Source organism: Quercus suber, unplaced genomic scaffold (genome assembly GCF_002906115.3).
Source record: "Quercus suber isolate HL8 unplaced genomic scaffold, Cork oak 2.0 scaffold_27, whole genome shotgun sequence".
NCBI classification, from domain to species: domain Eukaryota; kingdom Viridiplantae; phylum Streptophyta; class Magnoliopsida; order Fagales; family Fagaceae; genus Quercus; species Quercus suber.
In genome coordinates this window covers 2,286,172-2,312,187 of record NW_027069492.1, presented here as the reverse complement: position 1 = coordinate 2,312,187, position 26,016 = coordinate 2,286,172, and the positions used below count along the sequence as shown (strand labels likewise).

Genomic DNA, 26,016 nt, shown 5'->3' with positions numbered 1-26,016 from the left:
TAATTTTTTATACATAGAAATCGACTTCAGTGGAGTCGTCTTCAATGCAAAGAAAACGACTCCAGTGGAGTCATTTTCTTTGCATTGATCTGGAGTCGTTTTCTTTGCATTGAAGACGACTCCACTGAAGTCGATTTCCCCTAAAACCCACCAACTCCTCCACTGAGAACCCAGCGACAGAAGAACCTAGCAAAACCCCGACGAGCAACACCCAGTCACCGTGACCGACGAGCAACACCAAACTTCGTTCTTCGTTAATTTTTGGGTTTGAAGGTGTCGTGTTCAATGGGCTTCGAAGCAGGAGCAAAACCCAGTCACCGTGACCGACGAACGAACTCAGGCGCCGATTCTGACCGACGAACCCAGCAAACCCCGACGAGCAACACCAAACCCCGTCGAACCCAGCAACACCGATTCACCAAACCCCGACGAACCCAGCAACACCGACGAGCAAATGTCTAACACGCTCGGATCGGATCAGTGGAGGAGAAGAACACGCTCGTCGGCGCCTGGGTTCGGTGTTGCTGGGTTCGCTGGGTTCTTTTGTGGGTTTTTTGGCGCATGGGTCTTCTGGGTTCGTCGGAGGCGGGGTGTTTTTTGGACAAAGAAACGACTCCAGTGGAGTCGTTTTCAATACAAAGAAAACGACTCCACTGGAGTCGTTTTCTTTGTATTGAAAACGACTCCTCTGAGGTCGATTTCTATGTATGAAAAATGAATATAATGGACTCGATTTCTTTACTTACGTGGCGCAAAAATAGGCAATATGAACAGTAAAATCGACTCCTCTGAAGTCGAATTGTTAGAAATGCAATATGTTTAAAACGTTGCCTAACTAATAATATTGTTTGGGTTTTGTAGTTATTTTTTAAAAAATCCCTTGAGCTCCAACCACTAATAAGAATATGACATTAGTAAGTAACAAGGCACATATTATCTTCCTATTTATGGTTGGAGTCCAAGATTCCAAACATGTTTAGAGTCAAACCTTTTCCTATATAACCAAGCCACAATGTACATGCCTATAGTCAAAACAAAGATTCAGCTTGCAGTATCAATTAGATACCCAAATGAATATTCAACAGAATGCTTTCTTCTTTTTCCACTTTAGGATATAGTTTTGCTTAAACACTAACCAAAACACAACAATTTATATAAGCAAATACATCAAATACTGATACAGACCACTAACATGACAAGCCATGCAACATTAGCCCCAGAAATCCAATACTAGACAAGAGCATAGAAAATCAAAAACCAAAACAAATCAAGTCGGAAACAATGAAATTAGCATAACCAAACAAATGCAAGAAACAAATGAATAAAAACACTGATTATGTATAAACCTGAATCAACTAACGCAGGCAAGGAGCAGAGAAATTAGAGGGACAAATGGGTGAAAAAGACTGAGAGTAAATATAAGAGAGAACATAAGGACTGTGTGTATAAGTTTTTATTAGGACCTAAGAATTTCACAGCAATGTCACTTTTGAACTTGGTGGCTGTATATGTCATGAACCATTAATCCATTCACTTTTAATTTACTTTGGTAACTAGTATTCAATCCTCAAAGTCACAACATTGTAGAAGAAAAAGGAATTATTTTTGAGTAATAATACACTTATTCATTCCTAAAAGAAAATTACATAACACCTAACATTATAAAAGTTCTAGTCAAACTCAAAAATCTACAAATAAAATTGTAATGAATCTACAACTAAAGTTTCACCGACGTCTAATGAATTCAACAGTTTTTCTAATCCATTTTGTCACTCTCTTCTCTCTCAAGAAACATAATTTGTTGCGCACCTCTTCAGCTGTTGGATGGTGGCTTCCTATTGCCGTCAAACTCAGGGCTAGCTTGGTGATTCTCTTTGCTTCAAGCTGATTGCAGCCGCTAGTTATCAAAGTCTGATGAAGTACATGTCCACTTTCTTTGTACTCCTCCTCCGCTATTGTACTCACATGTTTGTAATCTGGTCCAATGACATTAGCCCTCTTTGTGATTAACTGTATTGTAATCACTCCAAGGGCATAGATGTCATTATATGGCATTGATATCCCTGTCAATACCAATTATAGAAGTTCATTTAAAAAATTTATCGAATACATAAAAGAAAAGAAAAAAGGGCAAGGAAAAGCATAAATATGGCAAGTTGATACAAAATAAGCACTTAGGATAATCTATTAGAGTATATTACACACAGCTTTGACATAATAACTCTATCCGTAAATTAAAATTATCAAAAGCAATCTTAAGATGCACATTCTTAACAAATAACTCAATAAGCTCTATCATAACAAACAAACAGAAAAAGGCTAATCAATTAATCATGTGTTATAATTTGTAGACTTCCTGTTAGGACATATGTGTTTCACATGTTAGGAATATATTTTATTATTTTATGTAATTGGCTAATCCATTGACAAAACGTACTTTACTTGTATTTTGGTAGATCTAAGATGTGTTTAATATTTTAAGAAATAAGGTTTCAAGTTCAAGTGTTAAAGTCATACAAGTCTGTCCAAGAACCAAGTCAGAAAGTGCTGTTTATTAAAACATGACAGCTAGCATTTATCGAGATTTAATAAAGTTGTAAAGCCCGTGACTCGACAGCTAGCTTGATAGATGGTTATCTATCGAGGTTTATGAAGTTCAGTTTTTCAAGACTATTTTTATCCAATCCGTGAATGTATGTTTGGGCTTTCTTTTCTCATAACCCTAAACATATGTAACGATTATTTTAAGGTCTAAAAAAGGTGACACAAGTTGCACATGAGCAAATTTCACAAGAGTGAAGACGAGTGTGACAAGAAACCTAGTTTGCCCTAGTTCTTGAAGAAGCTGCTGTGTTTGTACATCGTGGGGTTTTGTGACCAAGCAACTTCATGATTTTCATCGTCTAGATGAATTGAAGAACTTTGCAGCCAACAACCTTCTCTAGTTAGTGATTGAAGACGCGTACTGGGATTCGCGTAATTGGTTAGTCACGTATTGAGAGCCGTGCATTGAAAATGAGAGATTGTCACTACAGAACAAGTCCAATTGGGTATTGGGATAAGGGTTCAACTATAGAAAATGAGAGATTGTCACTATGGAACAAGTCCAATTAGGTATTGGGATAAGGGTTCAACTATAGGTTGGTATAAGGTACTGAGATTCCTTTACTTGTAATCGCTTGTTTTGATAATGGTGGATTCTCGGGAGTGGTGACCTTAAAATCACCTGGTGGGGTTTTGCCTTGGTGGTTTTCCCCATTTGTAAACAAATCACCTATGTCAAATTTAATTTCCGTTGCATTTAGTTATTTGGTTATTTGTTTGTGCTACTACGCACTTTGCATGTTAATTAACTTAATTAATTAACTTGGCTAAATTAATTGGTTAATTTATTACAAAGGGTCAATACGTTTTTGGCCTATCACTTCCTACCATGGCTAATATCTTAGCATAAGTGCTCTTGTTAGGCAACCTGGTTGCACTACTTTAATACAAGACTGGCAGCCATGTGTTGATCATCTCTAGATGCTTCATAATTTTCAAGGTCTTGTTTTTGTGAAGAAGAGATGAAATGAGTATCATAAGCATTAACTAAACAACAATTAACTTTGATACAAGCACAAACCAAGGATTATGCCAAATAGGAACACCGCAAATACGAGGGTTACGTGGTTCAGCCTTGTTAGCTTACATCCACGGAGGAATCCTTTAAAGGCTACATCTTTATTATATAAGAGTGTAGTATAATAACCTGTGTTACAATGAACTCTAATATGAGTATATATAGGCGACTAAACCCTAGACTACTAGTATAAGTAGGAATGGGCTTGGGCCTATTACATTGGGCTAATATGTTTAATATATATCTCTAACACCCTCCCTCAAACTCAAGGTGGAAGCTTGATGAAGGTTTGAGGTTGGATAAGCATGAGAAGATCACTTGGAGATGCCTTGAAGAATGCCTTTGAAGAAACCACAATGAAGAATGTGCCAATTGGCCAATTTCGGAGTTTCAAATGGAGAAACGGAGTCCAAAATTGGAATCTACGCGAAAAACTGAGCAAGATAGTCCCTTTTGGAAATTTTGACTTTTGGTCAAAGGTTAATGCAAAAAGTCAAAGTCAACAGAAGTCAAAGTCAACGGTCAGTGCTCATGGTTAGATCTGGGTGGTCCGGGTTGGGTCGCCGGCGCGTGGAGGAGAATCTAGAAGCTAGGAAGGCGCATGGAGGCGCGTGTAAGCTCAGATGATGGTCGGAACCTCAGGTTCTGTAGATCGGTGGACGAGGAGGTCGCCAGGGCGGCGCGTGTACCAAGAAGACCATCTGGAAGTCAAGAATCTAAGGCAGTGCGTGGAGATTTTTCGGAGACAACTGCGGTGCGTGGAGGCGCGTGGTTGGGCTTCAGGTGACCGGATTTCTGGGTTTTCCTTTCGGGAGATTGAGAGCACGCCTGTGGAGTTGGTTTCTTCAGGTGAAGGCTTGATTTGCATAGATCTATAAGGTGAGTGGTTCGACTTGCTTGAGAGATCAGAGATGTAGCAGTAAGGTAGCAACAGAGTTTCCGTGGGAGCTGCGTGATGCTGTAGACCTAGATCTGAAAGAAGGCATGGGCATTGTTGTGGATCTGTGTTACGCATGTGAGAATCTTCTTTGCTTGCTAGAGATGTTTGGTTGATGCCAAAATCGAAGTTTGGATATGATACAATGTTAAAATATATTATTATTATTAGCAACGCGATGTGTGATACTATGTTGTGTATGTTGGAGTGAATGCGGAAGGGAAAACATAAAATAGGAACACCGTGAATACGATGATTACGTGGTTCAGTCTTGTTGGCCTACATCCATGGAAGAATCCCTTAAAGGCTACATTTTTATTATATAGGAGTGTAGTATAATAATCTGTGTTATGATGAATCATAACATGAGTATATATAGGCGACTAAACCTTAGAATACTAGTAAAAGCAGGAATAGGATTGGGCCTATTATATTGGGCTAATATGTCTAATATATATCTCTAACATTTTTAATGGACATTGAGCAACAAGAGAAGCGGATAAATGGTGGAGTGCAAGATGGATTCAATCCCAGAAATCCCAAGCAAGGGCAAAAGTGGTAGTTTGATCTCTTCTAGAACAGTGAAGAGGTAACACTCCATATTTTTTCAATAAGAAACTTATTCCTACAAAAAATCAAATTGCCTTTTGGGGGGGAGGATAAGAAACAGTCCATGCCAATCAAGTTTAGGAGAAATTAAGTGAATGCAGTAGAAGAATACAGGGGAAATGGTTATGGGAGATTTTAACTAGATATTAGCAGCGGAAAATAAACTTTCTATTGAGGTTATAGAGTTAAAAGAAACAAGAGAACTCCACAATCTACTGGATCAAACAGGGATGATTCCTATCAAATCAGGAGGGGGACACTTTACATGGGCTAACAAGGGGCAGGGGAACAAGGATAATGGAACATATAGACAGTCTTCGTTAATTCAGAATGGTGTTAGCAAGTTTCCCTCATACCGCAGCATTGACCATGCCAATTGTTGTCTCGGATCATGAACCTTTTGATATTAAATACATACAAAAGACCCCCTTTGTGACAAGACCTTAACAGATTTTAGAACAGCGAGGTCATAAAATGAGAATGGGCAAACGAAGTACAAGGCTCGCTGGGCTACAAGCTGGTAACAACACTCAAAAGGCTGTCAAGGCAATTAAAGCACTAGAACAAGATTGTCTTTGGCAATCCTTAATAGGAAATCAAAAAAACTTCATGCAAACTTCAAAAATTGCATACAAATTTTGACAAGCTTGGTGGAAGTCAAAAGGAAGGCAGAACTAAGCAACAGCTAGAAAAACTACTAAACAGAGAAGAAGCAATATGAGCACAAAAAGGCAGAGCTGACTAGATTATCAAAGGAAAACAGAATACAAAGTATTTTCATAATTTAGGTCAGATGAGAAGAAGTAACAATAGAATCTAAACTTTAAGAGATCCACAAGATGGGCGGATAGAAGACATGGACCAAATCTAGTCTTTTCTACTGATTCACTTCATTGATAGTGATATATACACCACTCTAGAGGAATGGACAATACAAGAGCTAGAACAACAATTGATAAAGCTTTCATTGCCAGGACTTACAAATTTACAACAGGATTGCCATAAAAAAGATTCACTGTGGAAGTACTGTTGGTCATTTAACAAATGTCACCTCTCAATGTCCCTAGACCAGATGGAACTCCAGCTATCTTTTACAAACAAACATGAGAAATGCCGAGTACCTCTCTAATCTCATCAACTCTATCCTCTTATACACAGGGTTCCTTCTGAAACAGCTAAACAACACTCACATTGTCTTGATAGCCAAAAGGGAGTTACCAAGAAACCTCTAAGACTTTCGTCCAATTGGCATGCGTAATGTAGCTTATAAGTTAGCCATGAAAGTGCTTGTTAATTGACTCAAGCCAATCATGCAGAAATCATTTCGCAGTACCAAAATGCCTTTGTTCAAGATAGAGCCATAACTGACAAATTTTCCTTTTGGCCAATGAACACCTAAACTACACATGGAAGAAGAAATCTGGTATGAAGGGTTGGGCTGCTATAAAAGTAGACATTTCCAAAGCCTAAAATAGGATAAGTTGGAATATTATTCTTGTAACCATTTAATGTGTGAGGGTTCTCTTCACAATGGCAACAACTCATAACTCAATGCGAAACAATGCTAACCAAAACTCTTGGGCAAGCAGGCCCATAGGGCATACGCAAACAAAGACAAAATTATTTGCAACTTTTGCAGGGCAAAAAATGAAGAAGCAGAAAAATAACATATTGACATCTTAGGAAACATTATGTAAGCCAAAATAACAAGGGGATTGGGTTTTTTTTTTTTTTTTTTTTGGTTTCCCAAGGTATCCCCAGGCTTCGCCTAGGACTAATCCTCTGAGATATTGTTGGGCGCCAAAGGCGGGGACTTCTCCCAAGAAAGTTTGCTACATCCACAAGGGCTCGAACTAGAGACCACTTGCTTAAGTGACTAGAGTCCCTACCACTCAGGCCAACCTTCGTTTGTAAGGGGATTGGGTTTTAGAAAAACTGAAACAGTCAACATATGTTTGCTGGCAAAGAAGTACTGGAGATTGATAACTTACCACAGCTCAGAGATTCAAAAGGCATGTAACCTATAGACATGCCTCGGCACGCACCATTGTCCTTATTAGCACAACCAAAATCTATTAATTTTGGAACTCCCTCCTGCATGAATAGAAAATTTACTTCAGCATAAAAAATAAAATAAAAACCTAACTTAAGAAAAATATTATTAATATTTTATTGGGTAAAATATCATTTTCGTCCCTAAATTATCACAAAAGTTCGTTTTTCGTCCTTGAACTATCACAAAAGTTCGTTTTTCGTCCCTGAACTATCAAAAGTTCTATTTTCGTCCCTAAACTTTTCCAAATGTATTGATTTTCGTCCCTCTCACATCAGCGCACTGTCAAAGCCACGTCAGCACTCCGTCAGACGGAGGAACGAAAATCAATACGTTTGGAAAAGTTTAGGGACGAAAATAGAATTTTTGAAAGTTTAGGAACGAAAAACGAACTTTTGTGATAGTTCAGGGATGAAAAACGAACTTTTGAAAGTTTAGGGACGAAAAACGAACTTTTGTGATAGTTTAGGGACGAAAATGATATTTTACCCTATTTTATTCAAACAGATATATAACATTTTCAAGGTTCACTTCCTCACTAACCGCAGTTAAGACAACATTTTCAGGCTTAAGGTCGCCATGGATGATGGGAAAATGATGCATATAAGCCAAACCTGAAGCCAGACCTTTTAATATCTCTACTGTCTCCAGCCAAGTCAATCCTGTAAATTCTCGTTAAGTCAAATCCATTCCAAATCAAAACTATAATTTATCCGAGTTCTATATTTTCTACACTATGTACCAACACAAGACAAACTGATCTCGCCACGAAAACAGTTGGGAAATTAAACAGTGGGCAAAGTTTACTTTGTTTTACATGCACAATTATCTTCACCATAAGCATAAAGACGTCAAGGTCCATATGCAAATTATTGAACAGATTCGTTCAGATAACTAATACAGCAATTTCTGTGCATAGGAAATAGAAACAATAAATAACAAAGATCATTTACTAGGAATGGCCGCTTTCAAAGTTTCACCCTCCAAAAGCTCATAAACAAGAAACAGATTGTGCTGGCTTTCAGAAAATCCAATCAGTAAGACCACGTTTGGATGGTGAAGCATTCCCAAATACAATTTTTCAGCCTGACATTAAAAGCAAAACAGAGCAAGTAAAAAAACATAAATGTGAAACTTGAAGAAAACAAAGAACATGAAAGCCAATGGTAAAACGTAGGTAGCTCCTTTTCTGCTACCTCATATTGTAGGACTTCTTCAGTGCTCTTAAAGTGTGACCTCTTCACAGCCACATAGTGCACAGGCAGATTATGAGGGTTGCTCTCTGGAATCATCCCACAAAAAGTGCTTCCAAAGCCCCCACTCTGACCAAGTTGATTTGCAAAATTATTAGTGTATTGGGTGAGTTCTTCAACACGGAAATGGACGAGCTCTGCATTTTGATTCATTGTGGTGATGTTCTGTGTTGAGAAACCTTCTATATTTGTTATATGAACAGAGTAGAGAAACCACACTATAAAGGTTTAACGTCTAAAGAACAAGATAGAAGATTTAATCTCATTGTGGTGATGTTCTGTGTTAAATGAAAGTTATGGAAATTATGTGATTATTATTATTATTATTTGGAGGGAATTATTATATTTTTATTACTAGTTCACAACCGAGCAAGAAAGTAGAATAAAATACTAACTTGAAAAGTGAGATACCAAACGTAGTACTCTTCAAAAAAGTGGAATCTATATGAAATGAAAGTTATGGAAATTATGTGATTATTATTATTATTTGGAGGGAATTATTATATTTTTATTACTAGTTCACAACCAAGCAAGAAAGTAGAATAAAATACTAACTTAAAAAGTGAGACACCAAACGTAGTAATCTTCAAAAAAGTGGATCGTTGAATTTTCTTGAGCAAACTAAAGCATAGAGAAATCATTGAGAGCACCTATGACAAATTGACAAAATCTATATGAAATGAAAGTTATGGAAATTATGTGATTATTATTCTTATTATTTGGAGGGAATTATTATATTTTTATTACTACTTCACAACCGAGCAAGAAAGTAGAATAAAATACTAACTTAAAAAGTGAGACACCAAACGTAGTAATCTTCAAAAAAGTGGAATCTATATGAAATGAAAGTTATGGAAATTATGTGATTATTATTATTATTATTTGGAGGGAATTATTATATTTTTATTACTACTTCACAACCGAGCAAGAAAGTAGAATAAAATAAGGGGGGGGGGGTATTTTGGTCATTTTTTGGGTTTTGGAAGTATTTTGGTCATTTTTAGGTTTCGTGGGTATTTTGGTCATTTTTTAGGTTTTGGGAGTATTTTGGTCATTTTTAGGTTAGGTCATTTTTTGGGTTTTGAAAGTATTTTGGTCATTTTTAGGTTTGGTCATTTTTAGGTTTCGGGAGTATTTTGGTCATTTTTTAGGTTTCGGGAGTATTTTGGTTATTTCTTGGGTTTCGGGGTTATTTTGGTCATTTTATGGGTTTTGGAAGTATTTTGGTCATTTTTGGAGTTTGGGGAGTATTTTGGTCATTTTTTGGGTTTTGGAAGTGTTTTGGTCATTTTTAGATTTCGTGGGTATTTTGGTCATTTTTTAGGTTTTGGGAGTATTTTGGTCATTTTTAGGTTTGGTCATTTTTTGGGTTTTGGAAGTATTTTGATCATTTTTAAGTTTTGAGAGTATTTTGGTCATTTTTTGAGTTTCGGGGGTATTTTGTCACTAGCATTGTTGCTTTCTCAATGTGGACCGACTACCATAGACAACACGGTCATACCGCATAAAACTGACAGAAAGGAACACGGCTTTACTAGTGCTGAACGGCATGATTTCAATCCCATTAAAGGTTATTCTTTCATAGGCATGGTACGCGTAGTCTTTGAGTTGAGGTTTAGCTATAGAAGAATTTTAATCATTTCACTGTTTTTTTGTGGCATAGTTGTGGCCTTGTGGACTTGTGTGGTGTTTCCCGTTAGCATTTTCCTAGCAATCAGGTGGCAAGTGTAATTTAGTTTCCAAGGGAAAAAGTTGTGACTAATGTTCGTGTAACTTCTCTTTGGAATTAGATATCTAGATGATGTACCAATTGTTTTCTTCAAAAAGTAATTCTTGACAAACTTCATTGGCAAATATCAAGATATGTTGTTAAAAGAAAGGAAGCAAAAGGCAAACATGCGATCCAAATATGATTACGTTTTTGACATGGGATCATCCAAGCCGATTTTCTTATGCAAATTTTGTAAGATGCATTTGTAAAATAAGAAATGATCATTCAATTCGAAAATAAATAAAGTTGTCACCATCATAATATTAGTTATAAATATATTAATCTATATATATATTTTTTTAGCTTTAACCATCTGGAGACTATTGCGGAGAAATGTTCTGAAAATGTGATGTTGTAATATGCAAAGGTTATTGGATTTTTTAATACCTATATTGTCAAAATCTGGGGAAGAATTAAAAAAAATATAATGTGTTACGTACACAATATTTTTACAACATTTTCACAATATAATGTGTTATGGGCACATGTGATTAATTGTTATTAGTTCAAATTTAAATTTAACACTAAGATTACTTTTTCAATCTGACAATAACAACTAATAACAACCTGTCATTTAGGATTTGCTGTAAAAATTGTGTGCGCATATCATTTCTCCAAAAAAAAAAAAAAAAGTGGAATGGATTTGTGGCAATGGCATTGTCGAAATGGGAAAAAAAAAAATTGGCTATTGTGGCAATACCATTGATTTATTGTGAAAATGTTGTAAAAATATTGTATATGTAACACATTATATATATATTTTTTAATTCTTCCTCAGATTTCGACAACCACCTCTTTTTTTTTTTTCCCCACCCATTTTCGGCAATGGGATTGCCACAATAGGGAAAATTTTTTTTCCCTATTTCGGCAATGCCATTGCCACAATAGGGAAATTTTTTTTGGGCACACACACTTTGAGCACTTCACACACACACACACACACACACACACACACACACACACACACACACACGGTCAGCTATTTGGGCAACAAGAATTTTGGTAATACCATTGCCGAAATTCCAAATTTTCTCTCTCCTCCTTTTTCACTTTCTCTCTCATACTTTTGTTGGAATTTCAGCAACGGTGTTGCCGAAATTCACTCTCTCTCCTCATTCCCTTAAATAAGTTCAAACAGTACTTGTAACGCAAAAATATCCCAAATTCAACAATATCCAGCTAAAAGACTCACTTGAGATAGCACTATTATCTTTTTTTTTTTTTTGGTAAACAAGATTATATTAAAAAACAACTAAGCAGGGACAAGTTTATTACAAAAGAAAGCCTCCTTATCAGCAAGGAGAATATCAACCAGCACAGGTGGTGGATTCAAAAAAACAACAAAATTAGAAATGGAGCTTCTCCCAAATCTTGCCAGGATGTCCGCACACTGGTTGGCCTCACGGAATGTGTGCACTATTATCTTTTACTAGTTGCGGATTGAAACTTCAGGTTTTAAAATTTTTTTAATTAAGAAAAAAGAAGAGTTTAATTTGAAACTTTGAATGATCAGGTCATGTGGTATAGTGTCCTCTCAAAGCACACCGCCCAAACTTAGAGGTACGAAACAATTTGTACTGACTGAGAGGATATATTATTTTATTATTATTATTATTATTATTATTATTATTTTTCGAGGATAACATCCCTTATTGAAGAAAAAGAAAAAACAATTGGACATATGAGGTCCACCCGAAACAACGGTTGACCCAAGTCTATAAAATTTTCACCCACCCAAATAATACTTGGTTGCTCAGGAATAGGTGAGGATTCCATAATAATCCATATAGTCTAGTGTGAGAAGCCTTTCCAGTTCACAGATATGGACATGTCCCCTAGAATTGTTATCCCAACCTTACTGTTGTTTGTGCTTTTCATTGGAGAAGGCCACAATGGTTGTCCCGAATTACAGTGTGGAAACGGTCCACGCATCCGATTTCCTTTTCGACTCAAAGACAGGCAGCCAGACCAGCAGTGTGGCTATCCTGGCTTTGATCTCTACTACTCTCATAATAATGATACGGTGCTCGAGCTTACATCTTCAGTAAAAGCCTTTGTCAATTCCATTGATTACGAATCTCAGTTTATTAACGTAACTGTCTCAGATAATTGCTTTCCATGGAAAATTCCGGGACTCCATTTATCTTCCCCTCCTTTCCAATTCACAAATGATCTTTCTAACTATTCCCTTTTCAATTGTACGCCAGATACACATACTGATTATCTGATCCCTTGTTTTAGTAGCAGTCGCCACCTAGTTTATGCTATTCGTTCGGATAAAGACATCAATGACTTGCCCATATTATCATGTACAAAGATGTTGTAAGTTTAATATGGGTATGAAATACCCTTGAACGTTTAGACCCCCAGAAACAAAAATACCAATACAAGTTTTATATCAAACAATTAATGTGCGGAATATGATAACAAGCTTAATGGAATTGATAAAGCAATCTATGCCAAATATAAACACATCTACAACAGTAAATATAAGGCAAAGATAAAGGAAAGAGAGATGCAAACACACAGACAACACACGATGTGTTATCGAAGAGGAAACCGAAGTCCTCGGCGTAAAACCTCTCCGCCGCCCTCCAAGCGGTCAAATAATCCACTAAAGAATATAGTTGGGATACATGAACAGCAGAAGACCCTCCAAGCTTAATCTACCCAAGTACCTAAGCCCTCTAAGCTTCTTGCTCCAACGAGGTTACGCCGAACCTATTTCTTCTTTAACTTCCCGGATTCCGCTACTTGACCATAGCATCAACCAATGTATATTGGTTCCTTTCCAAACTGCTTCTCAAAGCACCAAAAGGACCTTCTCACAGACGTGGGTGTGGTGAGATAAGGGTTTGGTAAATGACCTCTCAAGGGTATGACAATGGAGAGGAAGAGAGTAGAGGAATTTGTAGAGTCTCTTTAGATGAAGATTTGGGATAAATCAATCTTGTATTTCTCTAGGGTTTTCTCTCACAAAATTCTCTCTGGAAGCTCTCTCAATATGATGGGTATAAGGGTGTATATATAGTAGGGTAAGAAGGGAATGCAAAACGTCAGTTTTTGCCAAACAGGGCAAGTTGGCGACTTGATCTCGCGGCTTGGCCAAGTCGCGAAATCAAGTCGCGACGTAATGGCCTGGCCAGACTGGAACTTTTGTCCTGTAGCGTGACAGCTAGCGTGACCCTTCAGCTTCCCAGTGTGCCTCTCATGTGCCTGCCTTTCGTGGCTTACCAGTCGCGAACCACCCGCGAGTCCTAGCCGCGAGACTCTGTTTTTCTTGCACACTCTTGAGCTTTTCTTCACATCTTCTCACACACTACCCTTACAATTTTTTCACCTAAATACAGGGTTGCTAAGTGCTAAATTACAAGCAAATTGATCACGGAATAAAGCCAATTAAATGGTTGATTAAATTCAACCTTACAATCTCCCCCTTTGGCTATTCCGTGACAAAACCCTACAACAGACTCTAGACTTAAACGTGAGCTGGGAACAGTTGAAAAACTCACTCACACCTAACTCTAGATTCTGTAAAGCTCTTGAACATATGAATAAGTAACTCCTGAAACATAATAACATAGCAATATCATTGTATGCAGAAAACTTAATATGCATATGGAGCAAAATAAGCATGATCAAGCAAAAATGAACACAAGCACAAAAGTAGTAATTCATGGCAAGATCAATACCAGTAGTCACTAAGCAAAAAGTGATTACTATGTTCATTCACACAAGGAATGAACATCCGGACATGCAAAAATGATAAACTCAATTGAAGAGTGTCATTTGCAAGTCCAACACTCAACCAATGCATACAAACATATATGCATCTAGGAACAATCCTACAAGGGCACAAGAGTGTTGTACTTAAGGTAATGCAAATCATTAACAAGTACCAAAACACAAAGCACAAAGGCTGCATATGCAAAGTTTTTGCAAATACATGACACAAACCATACAAGCCTACAATCAGTACATAAGAACAAGTAATCAACCCTCAAAGCTTACAAAAGCATCAATGGGTACAAAATATAAACAAACAATGCTTAAAGCTGAATAACATCATACTATATAAGTGCTAAAGGAAACAATTACCACCACAGTATTTTAAGTTATCAAGGTTTTATATACAAAAAAACAAAAAAAATGATGAAGAAATCTCCCCCTCAAGAGCAGCCCCCCAAAGATTCTCCCCCTTTTTGACCGGAATGGCCAAAGGGTCACTGTTTCAGTTTTGTGAAGATACCATCAACTTGAGCTGCTACCACATCAATCTGGTCCTACATGGCAACCAATCTCTCCGACTGCTCTTTCTGCCCATCTCTGAGGGTCTTTTCCATTTCCGTAAGACGATTGTGGAGATTATCAAAGAGCATTTGCACCTTGTCATGCTGAGGGGCAGACTGTGGTTGAGTAGTGCCCGGTTGCTCAGAAGTAGAGGAAGTAGTAGAAAATGGATGAGCACTCTTTGGAGCTTTGGATGAGTGGCTCTTGCTGGCCTGTAGAGTGAACATGGAGATTGGTCGAGGACGAGCAATCACATTCCTAACCAAGGGAGGAGTAACACCTTCACATAAAACGAAGTTCATAATAAGACTACAAAATGGAAGGCACCCTCGTGCTATTGTTTTGGTTGCTGTCTTTCTTATGATGTGATAAATATGGGCACAGATGTCAATGGTGGTGCCAGTGATGAGATCACAAAGAAATTGAGCCCTTCCAAGATTTATATACACCGTATTGGTCAACAGGTAGAGATTTGAAAACATAATTAGCTTCAATGTAGTCAACTCAGGTGAAAACTTTGAAGTACTAATTAATGTCCCTGTGCTGGAAATGTCATGGTTAGGACCAAGAATTTGAAGAATGTCCTGAATCTCTAGAGTACGATCATTATATAGCGTAAGGTCAGCATCCGCAGGACGTGTGATTTTGAGAAGTTCAGCTATGGTGTCTGGATTAATGATGAACTCCGTTCCTCTTACCAGACAATGTAGTTCAGTCTCAAGATCAACTGTGTTGGCAAGACATTCCTTCACAAGTTCAATCATCGGATCAACAAAATTTCCAAATAGCGCTACCCAATCTTTGGTCTCGAAGATCCGAGGGACAAAAGTTGTGTCCAAGGTGTCAAATCTGACATCCCGTTCCACTATAGGAGTTCCCCGATCAAAGATGTTGAAGTAGGCATCTTGGTGCTGAGGAGACCTGAATAATTCATTATTGAGTTCAGTGGATGGCTGTGCGGAGGACCGTGTTCTTTTTGCAACAGGCACAGTTTCTTCTTCTGTTATCATCTCTTTTCCTTTCGAGGATTGTCGAGACATCTGTAAGATAGCAAACACATAGAAAAGTACCAAATGCAATACCACAGGGAATCAACAATAGCTTGATTAGATTCAGTTAAGAATCTGAGAAAAATTTCACTTTAATTACAAACACAAGAATCAAATCAACAACAAGATACCAGATGGTTAAAATGAACCACACTCCACACTTAAGCACAAGAACTATGAAAACCACAAAACCATAGACAAAAGACTCACAGCCACATACAGAGAGTACCACATAGATCTCAAACCCATATGTTTACAGAGAATGAGGAACTCTATCAAATGAACAATGCTCAGACTAGAAACACACATGCTGAAGTACAACCAAGTTATAAAATAAACACAGCAACAAAGGAAGATAACCTCAAACAGACATAATCACCAATTAATGCAAACCCATAAAAAAATCGCATAGCACATGTGCAAGGTTCAACATAGGAAGGTAATGGAAAACATAGTAAGAATGAAATGAGGGAAAGAAAACTCATACCTTAGACTTGGAGATTTATGCAGAAATGATGCAGAGATGAGAGATTTTTCAGTTAGAAACGAACTGTTTGAAAGAGAGATTGAAGAGGATAATGAACAGTCACTGAAAATCGAGGGAAAACTGAAAATCAATTTTAAAAACTGTCTTCAAAATCTCAAAACACGCGTTTTTTGCGACTTAACCAAGTCGCCAGTAAGTCGCCAGATCAAGCCGCTAAACACTGTGAAGGTAAGATTCTAGAAAAATCATCTAAGTGTTTTTCGCGACTGGTAGTTGCGAAGGAGTCGCGAGCTGAGCCGCGAAAATCTCTGAGTAACCCTCGCGATTGGACCTTCCACCCACGAACAAGCCACTAAAATGAGCCACGAATAGAGCAAAACTCAAAATTTTTAAAAATTTTCTAAGTCTTTTTCGCGACTAGAGTACTGACTCGCCAGTAAGTTGTGAAAATCTCTGATTGAGCTCGCGACTAGAGCTTGGGACTGTGATGACCTGCGACTTAGTCGCCAAAACAGGGCAACACTGTTTTTGAAAAAATTTCACAATTTTGTAAAAGCAAAGTACTTTCCAAAAACAAAGCAAAACACTCAAAAATCTTTTGTGTTTGATCAACAAAGATTGAGCATGTGAAAACACATTTAATCAAGTACAATCACACAAATGAATATGGCATTCGTTGAACATAGACTTGTGTGTTGTGTGTGGAAATAAAAAATGAGATGGTCCTTAGTCCAATGTGAAGCTTCAATGATCAATTCAATCAAGGCATACACAACTAGCACTAGATCATGTGACCTATCTCAATTATAGAAGCATGCATATATGACTTCCCACAAGAACTTGATAACAACTCTTTGAAGCTTTTCATTTGACTCCAGATTCAACATATCATTTTCCATTTTTGAGTAAAGAAACTCTCATTGAGAGATAGATGCTTGAAATTTTTGATATTTCAATTTATGAGTAAGCCTTTGGCGTTTTGAGCATCATACATTTTATTATGGTCGCTTTCCCTTTTTCCTAGTCAAATACTAGTATGTACGACAGGCTTTTGCAGCTCTATATCTCTTTTCATTTTGAGATTTACATTTAGAGAGCTCTTTAAAAGCATAAAAATAAAAAGTGGGAAGATATATAAGCATGAGTCTATGCATGTCTCAAGATCAACAAAACCATTCACTAATCGTTCATGACAAGGTTGAAAATCTATTTACAATAATCACATAGATTTCAAAATTTCTTCCACAATGATATGAGTGCATGAGAGACAAGCTAAGCTCGTTAAATGCACAAAGCCATTAGTACAAAAGTACAAGGCTAAACTAGCTTTGAGACAAAGCTCAATAAAGTGATCAAACCTTTTGGATTTTCAAATTTTTATGTGTTTTTAGATTTTTGACACAAAAACAGTAAAAGAATGATCAAAAACAAGAAAATGAGAAAATATTTTGAACACAAACAAACCACAAAATAAACATATACTCAAAACACAACGCAAATAATCAATCATATCCACAAAGCATAGGAAGAATTGATGCATGAACATGTTATAATGCTTATGCATGAGTACCCTTTGTCACCCACACGTCACGTGCGTTTGGGGTAATATCCTTGATGGATCGGGTACGAGAGTTAGGACTTTCAAACCTTCTGTTGAAGCTCTCCAAGCAAGTGGTGAACGCGCCAATCATTTTCATCACGTCCGTCATTCCGGAATCCCGGTTTTGACTTCTTGATTGCTCACCACCCCAGGCCCTCAAGTCATTTCTTCTTCCTCGGGACCGAGGTACACTCGCATTGTTGTCTGCACTTAGCTTTTGACAGTTTGGTCTAGTGTGTCCTTGCAATCCGCAATAGTGACAAATATAGTTTGTTCTAGGACCCTACTTCTGTCTTGGGAGAGATCTTCCTCTAGCTCCAAATCTGACTTCAGATTGGTTTCGAGACTTGTTAAACATCCGTTGATTAGCCACATTCATTTTCTTTTCAGCCTCAACTATCTCTGGAGTAGACTTATCAACAGTCGTCTCTTTGTTTTTCACAAACTTTACTTCCTTTGTGACTTTGGCTGATGAGCTGCTCCCTCCGGTATATCCCAACCCGGACTTGTCCGAGCCATATCTTTGAGATGAAATAACATCACCTAGCTTCTTGGAGGAGACTCTATCTACCTTGGCATGAGCTTGCACTACCTCTTGCTCGAGAAACCTCACCTTCATGTACGCTTCTGATAGCTCACCATTAAGTGCTTGAATCTTACACTTTGCCTCCTTATATCTAACCAACAGGCTTTTGAAATCTTCCTCAACTCTCTTCATTTTCTTCACGGCTGCCTTTGCTACCTTTGTATACTCTCCTGATTTCTCAAGAAGTATTGCGTAATTCTTTTTAAGGGTGGATGCGTCTTCTTCTTCTTCACCTTCTGATTCTTCAACAATCCCAATGGACTCCTCATCAGAACATTCACCCAGCTCATTCACAAGAATACTCAAGTCATCTGAAGATCCCACATGTGCAATGGTCATGAATGCTGAGTAATTTCCCTCTTCGTCACAGCTTTCTTTAGAGTCAGATTTTGATGAGTCTGAGTCACTCAAAGTAGTGGCATAAACCTTTCCTTTTGTCTTCAAATAATTTGGACATTCCTTTTTGAAGTGTCCATGTCCGTTGCACTCGAAGCACACAATGTCCGAAGGAGATTGAGTCTCCTTCCCTTCTTTCCTCGTAAACTCTTTCTTATCACCTCTTGAAGATGAGAATTTCCCTCTATTAAATGGTTTCCCACTGCCCTTCATCTTCAGAAATTTTCGGAAGTTCTTTACAAGATATGCCACTTCCTTTTCCCAATCTCCCCCTTTGGCTATTCCGTGACAAAACCCTACAACAGACTCTAGACTTAAACGTGAGTTGGGAACAGTTGAAAAACTCACTCACACCTAACTCTAGATTCTGTAAAGCTCTTGAACATATGAATAAGTAACTCCTGAAACACAATAACATAGCAATATCATTGTATGCAGAAAACTTAATATGCATATGGAGCAAAATAAGCATGATCAAGCAAAAATGAACACAAGCACAAAAGCAGTAATTCATGGCAAGATCAATACCAGTAGTCACTAAGCAAAAGTGATTACTATGTTCATTCACACAAGGAATGAACATCCGGACATGCAAAAATGATAAACTCAATTGAAGAGTATCATTTGCAAGTCCAACACTCAACCAATGCATACAAACATATATGCATCTAGGAACAATCCTACAAGGGCACAAGAGTGTTGTACTTAAGGTAATGCAAAGCATTAACAAGTACCAAAACACAAAGCACAAAGGCTGCATATGCAAAGTTTTTGCAAATACATGGCACAAACCATACAAGCCTACAATCAGTGCATAAGAACAAGTAATCAACCCTCAAAGCTTACAAAAGCATCAATGGGTACAAAAACAAACAAACAATGCTTAAAGCTGAATAACATCATACTATATAAGTGCTAAAGGAAACAATTACCACCACAGTATTTTAAGTTATCAAGGTTTTATATACAAAAAAACAAAAAAAATGATGAAGAAATCTCCCCCTCAAGAGCAGCCCCCAAAGATTCTCCCCTTTTTGACCGGAATGGCCAAAGGGTCACTGTTTCAGTTTTGTGAAGATACCATCAACTTGAGCTGCTACCACATCAATCTGGTCCTACATGGCAACCAATCTCTCCGACTGCTCTTTCTGCCCATCTCTGAGGGTCTTTTCCATTTCCGTAAGACGATTGTGGAGATTATCAAAGAGCATTTGCACCTTGTCATGCTGAGGGGCAGACTGTGGTTGAGTAGTGCCCGGTTGCTCAGAAGTAGAGGAAGTAGTAGAAAATGGATGAGCACTCTTTGGAGCTTTGGATGAGTGGCTCTTGCTGGCCTGTAGAGTGAACATGGAGATTGGTCGAGGACGAGCAATCACATTCCCTAACCAAGGAGGAGTAACACCTTCACGTAAAACGAAGTTCATAATAAGACTACAAATGGAAGGCACCCTCGTGCTACTGTTCTGGTTGCTGTCTTTCTTATGATGTGATAAATATGGGCACAGATGTCAATGGTGGTGCCAGTGATGAGATCACAAAGAAATTGAGCCCTTCCAAGATTTATATACACCGTATTGGTCAACAGGTAGAGATTTGAAAACATAATTAGCTTCAATGTAGTCAACTCAGGTGAAAACTTGGAAGTACTAATTAATGTCCCTGTGCTGGAAATGTCATGGTCAGGACCAAGAATTTGAAGAATGTCCTGAATCTCTGGAGTACGATCATCATACGGCGTAAGGTCAGCATCCGCAGGACGTGTGATTTTGAGAAGTTCAGCTATGGTGTCTGGATTAATGATGAACTCGTTCCTCTTACCAGACAATGTAGTTCAGTCTCAAGATCAACTGTGTTGGCAAGACATTCCTTCACAAGTTCAATCATCGGATCAACAAAATTTCCGAATAGAGCTGCCCAATCTTTGGTCTCGAAGATCCGAGGGACAAAAGTTGTGTCCAAGGTGTCAAATCTGACCTCCCGTTCCACTATAGGAGTTCCCCGGTCAAAGATGTTGAAGTAGGCATCTTGGTGCTGAGGAGACCTGAATAATTCATTATTGAGTTCAGTGGATGGCTGTGCGGAGGACCGTGTTCTTTTTGCAACAGGCACAGTTTCTTCTTCTGTATCACCTCTTTTCCTTTCGAGGATTGTCGAGACATCTGTAAGATAGCAAACACAAGAAAAGTACCAAATGCAATACCACAGGGAATCAACAATAGCTTGATTAGATTCAGTTAAGAATGTGAGAAAAATTTCACTTTAATCACAAACACAAGAATCAAATCAACAACAAGATACCAGATGGTTAAAATGAACCACACTCCACACTTAAGCACAAGAACTATGAAAACCACAAAACCATAGACAAAAGACTCACGGCCACATACAGAGAGTACCACATAGATCTCAAACCCATATGTTTACAGAGAATGAGGAACTCTATCAAATGAACAATGCTCAGACTAGAAACACACATGCTGAAGTACAACCAAGTTATAAAATAAACACAGCAACAAAGGAAGATAACCTCAAACAGACATAATCACCAATTAATGCAAACCCATAAAAAAATCGCATAGCACATGTGCAAGGTTCAACACAGGAAGGTAATGGAAAACATAGTAAGAATGAAATGAGGGAAAGAAAACCCATACCTTAGTCTTGGAGATTTATGCAGAAATGATGCAGAGATGAGAGATTTTTCAGTTAGAAACGAACTGTTTGAAAGAGAGATTGAAGAGGATAATGAACAGTCACTGAAAATCGAGGGAAACTGAAAATCAATTTTAAAAACTGTCTTCAAAATCTCAAAACACGCGTTTTTGCGACTTAACCAAGTCGCCAGTAAGTCGCCAGATCAAGCCGCGAAACACTGTGAAGGTAAGATTCTAGAAAAATCTTCTAAGTGTTTTTCGCGACTGGAAGTTTGCAAGGAAGTCGCGAGCTGAGCCGCGAAAATCTCTGAGTAACCCTCGCGATTGGACCTTCCACCCGCGAACAAGCCGCCGTTTGGTAAATGACCTCTCAAGGGTATGACAATGGAGAGGAAGAGAGTAGAGGAATTTGTAGAGTCTCTTTAGATGAAGATTGGGGATGAATCAATCTTGTATTTGTCTAGGGTTTTCTCTCACAAAATTCTCTCTGGAAACTCTCTCAATATGATGGGTATAAGGGTGTATATATAGTAGGGTGAGAAGGGAATGCAAAACGTCAGTTTTTGCCAAACAGGGCAAGTTGGCGACTTGATCTCGCGGCTTGGCCAAGTCGCGAAATCAAGTCGCGACGTAACGGCCTGGCTAGACTGGAACTTTTGTCCTGTAGCGTGACAGCTGGCGCGACCCTTCAGCTTCCCAGTGTGCTTCTCACGTGCCTGCCTTTCGCGGCTTGCCAGTCGCGAACCATCCGCGAGTCCTAGCCGCGAGACTCTGTTTTTCTTGCACACTCTTGAGCTTTTCTTCACATCTTCTCACACACTACCATTACAATTTTTCCACCTAAATACAGGGTTTCTAAGTGCTAAATTACAAGCAAATTGGTCACGGAATAAAGCCAATTAAATGGTTGATTAGATTCAACCTTAAAAAAGTTATGGAAATTATGTGATTATTATTATTATTATTTGGAGGGAATTATTATATTTTTATTACTACTTCACAACTGAGCAAGAAAGTAGAATAAAATACTAACTTAAAAAGTGAGACACCAAACGTAGTAATCTTCAAAAAAGTGGAATCTATATGAAATGAAAGTTATGGAAATTATGTGATTATTATTATTATTATTTGGAGGGAATTATTATATTTTTATTACTACTTCACAACCGAGCAAGAAAGTAGAATAAAATAGTAACTTAAAAAGTGAGACACCAAACGTAGTAATCTTCAAAAAAGTGGAATCTATATGAAATGAAAGTTATGGAAATTATGTGATTATTATTATTATTTGGAGGGAATTATTATATTTTTATTACTAGTTCACAACCAAGCAAGAAAGTAGAATAAAATACTAACTTAAAAAGTGAGACACCAAACGTAGTAATCTTCAAAAAAGTGGATCGTTGAATTTTTTTGAGCAAACTAAAGCATAGAGAAATCATTGAGAGCACCTATGACAAATTGACAAAATCTATATTAAATGAAAGTTATGGAAATTATGTGATTATTATTATTATTATTATTTGGAGGGAATTATTATATTTTTATTACTAGTTCACAACCAAGCAAGAAAGTAGAATAAAATACTAACTTATAAAGTAAGACACCAAACGTTTCACTTAAACATTGAATTTGTACTAATTACTAACTTTAGATTGAACACTGTGGGAGGAATACTACACATGATTGGTATACTGTTCTTTAGGCTCAATGCTTATAAGGCAAGGGTGGGAGGCGTCTCTTCCCGATGTGGGATTAAGCAAATCCGTGAGAGTGGCATCGGCTCCCCATTCCTGAAGCAGATAATTCCTTCTTGGGGAAAGACTAAGTTTTCTCCCGCAATAACAATAATCCACCTTTCAAAATCTAGTACTTCGAAGTTCTTTCTCAAAAAATAATGCTTCGAAGTTAATCTAAAAGACTAAAAAATAAATATATAATGCAATCTCTCTAAAAATATATATGAAATGTGAGTTACTATGACTAATAATTTTGTATGTGAACGTATTGTTTGAATGAACTAAAAATATTTAATTATTTTTACTGATTTAATCACATAATTATGTTATATATTTTTTATAGCATGTATGCTTACATGTGATTTTATGTTTTGCTAGTTTTGTTTCTTGTTGTTGAAGCAACTAAACTTGAACAATAATATCTTATTCCAAATCAGTTTTTTGAAAGAAAAATATGTAATTGTAATAAAAATAACCATAAGAATTATCAATATCCCAATGTCTAGGTGGCATCACCTAAAACAGCCCAAATTTAAATACTCCCTCCTAACATATTGTAAGAAAAACTAGGGGAGGAAAGACCCATATAATTCACCTTTTTTATATTGATAATTAGTGCACCACCTATATAAAAAAAAAAAAAAAAAACTTAAAAATATATATGTACATGACAATAAATTATATTGTTGTGATTTTAAATAAAATAAAACAATGGCACTTTTTTTCTTAATAGAAAAAAAAAAACTAAAATAATTAAAACAAATAATTAAAAAAACGTTTCTTAAAGTGGAAGAATAAATAAAGAGTATTCTATTTTTTTTTAGAGACATTATATTCTATTTTCTTCATATCAAATGTGTTACATGAAAAACTTTAGGCTAATAAAATTTGTCACAAAGTAATTAGCTAGTAACTTATGATACTAGATTGCGTCTCTCTCCTTTTGTAATTTTTAAATGATGCTTAATTTTTTATTCCTTTTTTCTCCTTTCTCTTCTCCTCTAAATCCAAACACACACAAAAGAAGTATTTTTTTTTTCTCTCTCTCTCTCTCTCTTTTTTTTTTTTTTTTCATGTCTTCTCTCTCCTTCCATCCAACCAAACATAGCAATGTTAGCATACGTACTTAGCATTTATGCAGTAACAACAGTGGTGGAGCCACTAAGGGGCAATTGCCCCCTCAAAGCCCATGAATATGTTTTAAAAATTTAGGTTTATTTTGAATTTTTTTAATATGTATTCTAGGTGGCCAATTCAGAATTAATTTATGTGTATATAAAGATAATTTTTATTGTTAAAATTCATGGTCTCTTAAATTCTATTATTAAACTTTCTTTCGTAATGGTTTATAACCAACAATTCAACATTTTACCACCGTACACATTTGGTGTGATAGTCACTCCATAAGTATAAGTATTTGTGAAGTGTGAAAGGAGGGGGATAAGGACTGGGATGCAAGTCTCTAGGAGAGAGATTTACACACATATACACTTAGATTAGGTTAGAGTAGAATTCTATCTTGTAAAAAAAAAAAAAATTCAACCTTTTAACTTTCCAAACTTACACACACACACACACACACACACACAAATTCTTTGAACCTTAGACATTGAAATAAATACATCTGCCATTTATTTATATTTTGACATAAATGCTAAACACACACACACACACACACAAATTCTTTGAACCTTAGACATTGAAATAAATACATCTGCCATTTATTTATATTTTGACATAAATGCTAAACTTTGACGAGATTGAATCTTAAATAAAAATAATGTAAATTTAACTATCATAAATAATTACTTTTAAACTTTTACTTTTCTTAAATTTGCAACTTTTGGAAAATGTAAATTCATATACAACTTTCAAAGAAGAGAAATACGTGCATATACCTCAATTGCCACATAGGAACTGTTAGTGAAAATAGAAATTTTTGGATACTCTGCCTAATTAAATATTTATCTATAGGTGACGCTTTCTTGCTTATAAAATGATTTATTTTTCATTTTTATAATCTCTCAAAAATAATAATAAACAAAAAAAATTATAGTAGCAGTCTAAAATCTTAATTAATTGGTATTTTGACTTAATAATAAAATGTCATTATTTTGAAATACTGTCATATCTATGGAAGTCTAAGATCTTAATTAGTAGTCCTCAAAATTTTGGAAAATTTCCAATTCTCATTCCCATAACAAGAAATTGATTAAATTTATTATTGTAATCTAGGCGAAACATATATGATTTTTTTTTTTTTTTTACAGAAAATGTTGTGCAAAATTAGCAAAAAGCCACCTTTCTATGGTTAGACAAAACAAATGATTGAACTCTTGTTTTGCATGCAGGTCTGTCAAAAATCGACGCCCTGACCTTAACCATTTCTCGACGTAATAGATCCAACTTAACGAGAAAGAATCTCTGATGAAGCACCCCTCTTGTGTTTAGTATACCCAACAGAACTTACCAGCTATTGTCATGTTGCCAAAAAGATGACCACAAAACCAATTAGTTTATGAGTAGACTTTCATAAGGCGTAATATCAATAAATCCAACAGGGCAACCAAAATGCGAGTCAACTATCTTGGAACATAGAACCTAAGCATATATCTTCCTTTAAATTTCAACATAGCCTACCAACTGCATTCGCTGCAAAGTTCATTAACAGAATGGAAGAAAAACTAGGAAACATAATTCAGTTATGTTTATCCTCAATCGGTGTCCAGAGAGAAACATAACATTTGATTCAAACCCGCATAAAAGAAAACATTACAGCTTTTGGGTTGTCAAGAAAGAAAAATCCCAATTGGGTCTACCAGTGTTTCGTTTGATGCACTAATATTTTCTTTTTCTCACATTTGGTTAGTCTTCATGATCAGACAACGGCAAAAAAGACATCCTTTCATTCTCTGCATTACTGTTTTTTTCTTCCCAGCAGTTTCTTCTGTAGATTGTGTCCCATTCATC

General features: G+C 36.7%; 2 protein-coding genes across 2 annotated transcripts; one reads left to right on the top strand and one right to left on the bottom strand.

Moving 5' to 3' along the window:
* Positions 1 to 1,167: 1,167 nt before the first annotated feature.
* LOC136065674 (probable serine/threonine-protein kinase PBL20) lies at positions 1,168 to 8,627 on the bottom strand. Its single transcript, XM_065769198.1, has 6 exons — positions 8,418 to 8,627; positions 8,175 to 8,307; positions 7,765 to 7,883; positions 7,160 to 7,262; positions 1,810 to 2,063; positions 1,168 to 1,230 (listed from the first exon to the last, which is right to left on the bottom strand). The coding sequence occupies exons 1-6, from the start codon at positions 8,625 to 8,627 to the stop codon at positions 1,168 to 1,170; spliced, it is 882 nt and encodes a 293-aa protein (XP_065625270.1).
* Positions 8,628 to 12,067: 3,440 nt separating this feature from the next.
* On the top strand, positions 12,068 to 12,571 carry LOC136065671 (putative RING-H2 finger protein ATL21A). The gene has a single exon (XM_065769195.1). It carries the CDS (start codon positions 12,068 to 12,070, stop codon positions 12,569 to 12,571), a length of 504 nt encoding a protein of 167 aa, XP_065625267.1.
* The last annotated feature ends 13,445 nt before the right edge of the window (positions 12,572 to 26,016 follow it).